Here is an 8,630-nt window from a genome sequence, read left to right on the forward strand (position 1 = left end):
TTTTGAAGATTCTGACTATATTCCACCCAAAAAATGGAAATCAGCAATGTCAGCATTAGTTCGTGCTGCAGTCTATTCGATAACAATGCATTGTATCTATGAATTTTTATATGATTCTTCTGAAGGATGCCAGTTTCGATCGCCCAGGCAGAAATCTCATGAATGTGTTTCCTGGTCTGAACAAATAGTAGACCGCAAGGTGAAATTTGTAATTGATAAAATTTCAATACATTCAATAATGCAAATTGTGACCTCGATTGCCTATTAATTGAAATGTCTGCTCTTCACGCAAGAGAATATGGACCAAATATTTGATTTATTGAATAAAGTTGGAGATGTGTCAAATTTGCGCAAAACTCTTGAAACAATTTTGAAAAACTCTGACAGTGCAATGGTTAAATATGTTCAAGGCTATATCAAAGATTTGAATTTTCGTTCATTTTTTCTGCGCCAGAAAAAAATGGTGTTTCTGTGATGTAAATAAAAGAATGGCAGAGGTTTGTTTTATATATTTTACAATATGCTTTTTAAAAAATAGGCAGATTTATTTTATATGGCTGAAAATGAATGCCTGGGGGGGTAGTATGAGCTGTTTCAGTTTTTCTTGATTAGATTAAGGGGCCAGGCACATCCTTTTCTAGCTCACAGAGAGGCACTAAAGGGAGACTTTTTTTACCTTGAGGTGTTTGTCTTAAGCTTCATAAATGGGGATAAAAATTTAATGCTGTAAAAAGGTTTATTTGTGATCAGTCCTTCTCAATATTTTTTTGTAAATCAATATTTATTTGTAAAAAGAACAAATATGGCAGAAAAAAAGTCTTCAAAAACAAAATTGTTTCAAGAGTTTTGCGCAAATTTGACGCGTCTCCAACTTTATTCAATAAATAAGTTTACAAACCTGAAAGCCTCTGAATACTGATCCATTGGCAAGTTTGCAAGATGTCGTTCCCACTCTCCAACTTTTTCTAGGTAAACCTTTGGTGTGTCAGGGCTAGGGGACGGTTTTGTGGGAGTGACAAAAGGCCTTGTTCAGCAACAGCATTGTTTGCCAAATTGGCAACAGGCTCTACCTCTGTGCTGAGAGGGGCACCATGAACTGAATTATCATTTGCACACTCAGAGGCAGGGACTGCATTGTTATTTGGCAAAATGGAGGTGGCAGAAGGCTCTACCTCTGTTTTGAGAGAGGCGCCATCACCTTTGTTAACATTTGGCCTCTCAGAGGCCCTGACTCTGCTAAGAAACCTTAAAGCAAAAGAGCGTCACTTCTTTTTTGTCTAGATTTAGACTTTTTTGCATTCTTGAGGTGCTTTTGAAGGACTCTTTGCCAAACCCTTCTCAGTTTCAAATGCTTGCTTTTCCTATGGTGTGTGTGATAAGGCCCCCTGACCTGCCCCGCGCCTATCTGCAGGGCTACCCCATTTCGACATACAGCAGAACTTTGTAAAATTCTTTCAGAGCCTTTCCAGAAACCAACAAGGTTGTCTTTTAAAGTAGCATTTAAGGGATTGCAAGAGGCATCTTTCCCCAAAGAATGAAAGCTTGTGGCTTGGCCGTTAAGTGTTTGCACAGCAACTGTTGTAATGCCAAGCAATTTCAACACATGTTCACATATCTCACTAAAAGGGGCATTTGTAGTGATATTAATGCGGGGCTGACAGCCTCTAACCCAGCTAGCATCCCTTTCCCTGCTTTTACACACTGAATCAGTTTGTAAAATAATTTCAGAACCTTTCCAAAAAACCCATAAGGCTGCCTTTAAAAGCAGCAATTAAGGGGTTGCAGGAGCTGTCTATACCCAATGATTGAAAACTGTTTGCAATTGTTTGCATTCCAGCTGTTGTAGCCATCAGCAATTTTAGCATGCATTCACATGTGTCCCTAAAAGATGCATCCACATTAGCATTGTCAATTTCCTGTCTCTTAGAGGGTGGTTCAAAAGCACCCTTTTGTAGGTGTTTACAGTCTGGTTTGTGTGTTTCCTTTTCACTTTAGCACATCCTTTTGGCTGGGGCAGGGTGGATGATCCTTTCATGGAAGTCTGTAGCTTGGGTTGCTGTGCTGATGTTTTGTGGCTGCGTCCAGACCTCAGTGAGGTGAAGATCATTGCGCTCTGAGGATATCTCTGGTTTGTGACGTCTTTAGGAGAGAAGATTGAATGAAAATAAAATGCCAAGCCTCAGCAAAAATATTATTAACACAGCAAGCCAAAACAGTCAAGCAGTTTATACACACACACACACACCTTTCAGGGTTCATAACACCCCCTAGCGTTTGCTGGCCTGCTTTGTTTTGCTTAGAGCCCACATGTGCTTCATCAGATTTGTGCCTTTTCTCATCTACAGTGGAGAGTTATTACATAGGCACAAAGTTAAAAATCATTTCCCAACCAAAAAACAAAGGTATATTTTGCATTCCTCTCAGTTTTAAAATCAGTTTGTTGTTTTTATAAGAGGGGTATGTGGTGGGGGATAATTTAAAAATGGGGTGGCTGCATTATATTTCATACTTTTGGCATTTTAATATGCAGGCCAGAAGAGACCACATGGCTGTGAAGAATGGTGAAAAATGATACATTCAAAAATATCATGTGGTAAATATTTGATTTGCCTTTGTGTGTGAGGGTGGAGGGTGAATGCATTTAAGGGCTTTTTCCTTCTAAAAAAACCAGTTTTTTTTTTTCATTAGGCCAGCATGCCCCTGACAAAGATGATGATGGGCCTTCTAAGGAAAATTTCCCTCCTCCCTTATCCCTGTTGGAAACTAAGAGACGCCTGAAAACACTGTCTGGTAAATTTTAAGTTTTGTTTTACTGTTTTGGATTTTCATTTTAAAAAGCAAGCTTAATGTTTAATTTTTATATGGTGGGGAAATGGGGAAGTTATCAAAAAGAAGCGGCAGCATTTATTAAATTTAGATCATGGCAATCATACTCTGTGCTTTGGGATGTTCCATTGGTGTTATGTCAGAGAAGTTGGTAACCATCCCTGAATTAACAGAAAGGATGCGGCTATTGTACAGAGAGCTTGGGTTTTCAGATGAGCAGAAGATATTATTATTGGATGTTGCCATCTTTGAAAAGCATTTAAAGGTAAATATAGGAAAGTATTGAATGATGGTAAAGGTTGGGAAATTTTTAGAACAGGGCCCCCTGTATACCAGAGAACCCATTTTGTGTTGAATCATGAGAATCATTATTATGGAATAATTAATTTGAAAGGGTTTTATGGCCAGAAAAATTATTGTCAGGTGTGTGGTAATGTTTATAGCCATTCACATCTGTGTAAATACAGCTGTCGCATGTGCTTGTACCCCAAATGTAGTCCTCAGTAGGAGGTATAATGCAATAACTACAAAGTATATTGTAAATGCCGGATCTGCCTTGAAAAACACAGGGATCTGCCAGACATCTGCAAAACCAAAATATATTGTAAATCATGCTAATCCTATGCTCCAAAGAAACACACATGCCATGTTCGCTGGTGTGAGCAATGCAAAGAGCCTGTTGAGGATATAAATAGCCACCACTGTTTCATGCCTCCTCTTTAAAAAGGTTGAAATTGGCAACAATTATATATTTTACGATTTTGAATGTATGCAAGAGACTGGAATACATATTCCAAATTATATCTATGTAATGAGGCTAGAGGAAAGTGATACCTGGGAATTCAAAGGAGAGGACTTTTTCCATGGTGTCAAAAAATTCATCAACAAGAAATTCAAGAATTATAACTTCCTATCGCATAATGCAAAGGGGTATGATAATTACTTTATCATTAGGCAATTATTAGTAGAAAAGATGGAAGTCGACCTGCTTACACAAGGGAGGAAGCTCATGTGCATCACGGTTAAGAAGCTAGGCATCACATTTCTAGATAGCTTAAATTTCTTGCCAATGAAGCTAGCCAAATTGCCACAAGCCGTGGACTTCTCTGGATGTAAGGGGTTCTTCCCCCATTACTTTAACACCGCTGCTAATTGGGAGTATGTTGGGCTGATGCCTAGGAAGGAGGATTATGGTGTTGAGAGCATGATGAAGGCTGAGAAAGCAGATTTTCTTTCCTGGTACATGGAGAACAAAAACAATGAATTTAACCTACAAAAAGATCTGGCCTATTATTGTCAACAGGATGTTAAAATCCTGAGAAAGGCTTGTCTCTTGTACAGGGAGGAATTGACCCCTTTAACCACATAACTCTCGCTGGGGTGTGCATGGCAATGTATAGGCACATGTTTTTGAAACATGATACAATTGCCCTTCTGCCACATGACCATTACCACAGGCAAGAAAAGTGTTTTTCAACCCCACCCGTACAGTGGCTAATGTATATTGAGCACAAGGAGGGTCTCCAGATACAACACGCCCTGAAAGGTGGCGAGCTAAAAGTAGGAAATTATTTTCTTGATGGTTATGCAGTGGTTGGGGGGTGGCCAACAGCCTTTGAATTTAATGGGTGCTTTTTGCATGGTTGCCGCACATGCTACAGCCCCAGTGATAGAAACCTGCTGACAGATTCATCCTTTGCTGACTTACACTATAGAACCCTGAGGAAAGAAAGTTACTTGATAAGCCATGGGTATGCTGTTAGGTCCATATGGGAACACGAGTGGAGGGAGATGGTGACAGCTGACAGGAAGCTTGGAGGCTTTCTAAGTGAGAAGAAATTTCCATCACCGCTGCTCCCCAGAGATGCTCTCTTTGGGGGCAGAACATGCCATTTGCCTTTATTACAATGCTGAAGCTGGTGAAAAAATATATTACTATGATTTCACCAGCCTGTACCCTTTTGTCAACAAGACAAAAAAATATCCAATTAGACACCCCCGAATTATTTATAAGGACTTTGCCCCAGTATCAGAATACTTTGGCCTGGTCAAACTGAAGGTGGTGCCACCTCAAGGTCTCTTTTTCCTGTATTACCCTACAAGGTGGGGGGGAAACATCTGTTCCCCCTCTGTCGCACATGTGCAGAGATTAAGCAACAAGAGCGTTGTATGCATTCTTCACTGGAAAGAGTGCTAGAAGGCGTGTGGTGCACAGTGAAACTGATGAAGGCCCTCAAGAAGGGGTATCAGATCATGTCTATTGGCAAGGTGTGGCATTTTGAGGAAAGCTCTGAAGATCTGTTTTCTGAATACATTAAAGTGCACCTCCACCAAAAACAGGAGTCTTCTGGCTATACTAGCTGGTATACAGATGAGGGGGAAAGGGCCAAATACATACAGGATTACCTAGAAAAAAGGGTGTTCAGTTGCGTTCTGAACACATAGTTGTCAATCCTGCAAAGAGGCAGATTGCAAAATTATTTTTAAATTCCTTGTGGGGCAAGTTTGGCCAGCGTTCAAACTAGTTAAACACTAATGGGGGATGCTACCAAGCTTCTAGAATTTGCCTTTTCTCCAGCATATGATGTGTTAGGGTTTGACATAATTGACGATGAAACAGCAAGCGTATCCTGGAAACACGCAAAAGATACAGTTACCTTAGCTGGCAACACGAATCTTCTGATTGCGTGTTTCACAACATCCTATGCACGGTTAGAATTGTATGAAATTTTAGACAGGCTGCAGAACCGCGTTGTTTACCATAACAGTGATTCAGTCATTTTTGTCAGCAGGGAGGGGGATTTTATTCCGGCTCTCAGAGATTATTTAGGAGATCTCGCATCCGAACTACCACCAGATGAACATATCACAGAGTTCACATCAGCAGGTCCTAAAACCTATGGTTACAAATGGTCGGGTGAAAAGGTGTCCATGAAAGCCAAAGGCATCACCCTCAATGTTTCTAATTGTGAAAAAATGAACTTCAATACCTTGAAGGATCTGGTCTTAGATTACACTGCCGAGCAGGCATCTAAAGAGATCAGAGTCCAGCAACTCTCCATCATAAGGAAAAAGAATCAGTGGCTTATTGAGACAGGGCCATTTAAGAAAACCCTCAAAGTTGTTTATGATTAGAGGGACGAATACAGAACATTGCCAAACAGTTTTTAAAATGGAAGTGCGGTGGAAGCATCCATTTTCTGCAGTACTGGCAGGGCCTAACAATTGTGGCAAGAGCATCTTTGTAAAAAGTATTTTGGACAATGCTCAGCATGTGCTTTCTGTATTACCTGATAATGTCATGTGGTTTTACAGCTGTTGGCAGAATCTGTATGATGAAATCCTTTGTAAATTCAATCTGTAAAGTTTGTTGAAGGGCTGCCTGAAACCCTAAATGATTATCAACTGCTCCCTGCTAATAAAGTAAGTCTGATTATAGTGGATGATTTGATGGGCTCTGCTTGTCAAAACCCTGAAATTGAGAGAGCCTTTACCAAATACGTGCATCATTGGAATCTGAGCATTATATTTATTACTCAGAATATTTTCTTTCGTGGAAAAAGCACCAGAACCATAAGTTTAAATACAAAATACCTGGTTCTGTTTAAAAACCCCAGGGACAAATTACAGATTGCCACTCTGGCCCGCCAAATGTACCCGGGGAAGTCCCAATTCTTTCTGGAGGCCTTCAAGGATGCAACACAAAAACCTTATGGGTATCTGCTGGTGGATTTAAAAGAAATTTTCTTTGGTTAGTTTTTTTTAAAAAATGAACAGACAAAAGGTCAGGTTTTAAGCCCACAAGGGGGAACTTTATTGAAATACAATGTTGTTGTTGTGGAACTCACTGCAAGATATACAGGCCTTGGGTTGCACAAAGAAGTTTAGAGCATGTCTGGGCATGCCCTTCTTCTTTTTTACAAATTGCTCCACCATTCGGTCATTCTGTGCTAAATCATCAGAGTACAGCTCTTGAATCTGCTCAAAAGAAAGTCCTTTACTGCGCAACTGTAGAAAAAATATGCAGTAATATCCACAGAGTCAGATGCCTGTAGTTGCCTTGGTTGGAATGCAGTCTCACTGGCATTTTTTCTCAAAAATCTCACAATGGATTTAGGAAATAAAACACTGCTAGGCACATGTCCATATGAATCAAAGAACTCACCGCACCCATCCTCTGTCAAGTATATGGCAAGCCAATGTTCTCCAGGGAGGTCATGTGGGTGGGTATTTACAACTAGCCCTGCTGGTCTTTGATCCACTCTCTGTTTGGGGAGCCAGTGGCTTGGATACAGTCCCAAGAAAGTCCTTTTGGTGTAAGGGTTAGTAGATAATACAGTTGTTAGCTGCAGGGTGTCCATGTTACATATAGTCAAACAAAACATTTCGCCTGTGGTTTATCTCTATAACATTGTCAAAAACACCATAGACAATCATGTTGACAGTGTGAGGCAATGCAAACCACACTTCAGCTCGCATTTTCCCAGATTTAATCAAGGAATAGTGGTCTGTACATTCCTGATCTGGGGAAAGATCAAATGCAAATAGCGTGTAACCCTGTGCAAACTCCTCACAGTTTACTAACAAAGATCTGTCTTTCATATGTTTTCCAGCTACCTGAACCAGCTGCATGTATTCCCTCACGTAGTTTCCACCTTCAAAGTCCGGCTGCAGTGGTTTTGTGAGTACCTGTTCTCCATCCAAGTAGAGAGCAAAGAAATTGATGTCATAATGCTTAAAGTTAAATGGGTTTTTATTATGGGCCCCGCTGAAGGATTCATTATCCACCAGTCCAATAACCAGCAGCTTGGGTAATTGCCTCAAAAACAAATTATTTTGGTTGTTGACACGACTTCCTGCAGGGATGCTAAACACTTTGATGCCCACACGGTCCACAGGATATTTGGCATTAGCTGTGAAGAGTGCCTCTGAGTGGCCTAAAGGGACGCCCGGGGCTACTCTGACTTTCTTGACAAAAAGGGAAGCAGACAAGATGTTTAATTTGCAACCCCTGTTTAAATCATCCGCCATGAGGCAAAAAGCATCTTTACTGCGTGTCAGTTTAATTTTGACATCCATGCCATTTAAGAGCAGTTTTTCTTGGAAAAACAGGTCACTGTGAAGCTGACCCAGCAAATCTATTTTTCTGCTTTCAGCCTCTAGAGCTGCTCTTTTAACAAACCCTTTGTTGTCTCCATCCAGAGCAGTTGATTCATGTTGAGCAGCTGTGTCTTTGTAAAACAGGCCTGCAGAGAACTGAGTGTTCAGAGTATCATTGCTGTAATTCAGTACAGCTTTTATAAACCCTCTGTATGGATATGCGTTATGCGACTGCGTGATGAGCCTGTCTCCCAGAGTCACATCCAGCTGGCTAAAGATGGTAGCGATATCACACAGATAATTCACCAGACTAACCCTTGCATTTCTGTCAAGGTCAGGCCCAACTACTTTCACAGTTTTGCAGCACAGGTAAAGCAGGGTATTATTTAAATCCATAGAATCATCTCCATTTCAGGCAATTAAAAAGTCAAGTGGCACTGATTCTGACAAAGCAGCCAGGGGAGGAACTTCAATATATAGACATCTCTCAATGCTAGTTTGCCTAGGGGCTATTTGGAATAGGTCCAGTTCAGATTTGGTGCATTCTTCTGACCCGCTGTGAATAAAAGCCATTACCCTTTAAAATATATCTCGGGGGATGTCTTCCTGCCCTTCTCTTGGCCTTCTGCTTCTGAGGGACCGCAGCTTTTCTTTTAAAGGGGCATGGTGGGCCAATTAGTTGTGCCCATGATGCCTTTCTTTTA

The 8,630-nt window shown here is 40.7% G+C and overlaps 1 protein-coding gene across 1 annotated transcript; it reads right to left on the reverse strand.

The window, feature by feature from the left end:
- Positions 1-7,188: 7,188 nt before the first annotated feature.
- Positions 7,189-8,322, reverse strand: LOC132570129 (uncharacterized protein F54H12.2-like). Its single transcript, XM_060236563.1, has one exon. The coding sequence runs from the start codon at positions 8,320-8,322 to the stop codon at positions 7,189-7,191; it is 1,134 nt and encodes a 377-aa protein (XP_060092546.1).
- Positions 8,323-8,630: the final 308 nt, after the last annotated feature.

Source organism: Heteronotia binoei, chromosome 4 (assembly GCF_032191835.1).
Source record: "Heteronotia binoei isolate CCM8104 ecotype False Entrance Well chromosome 4, APGP_CSIRO_Hbin_v1, whole genome shotgun sequence".
Taxonomy (NCBI): Eukaryota; Metazoa; Chordata; class Lepidosauria; order Squamata; family Gekkonidae; genus Heteronotia; species Heteronotia binoei.

Bases quoted from the DNA above. Each gene is read 5' to 3' on its own strand.
- LOC132570129 (XM_060236563.1), bottom strand. From the start codon at position 8,322: ATGGATTTAAATAATACCCTGCTTTACCTGTGCTGCAAAACTGTGAAA.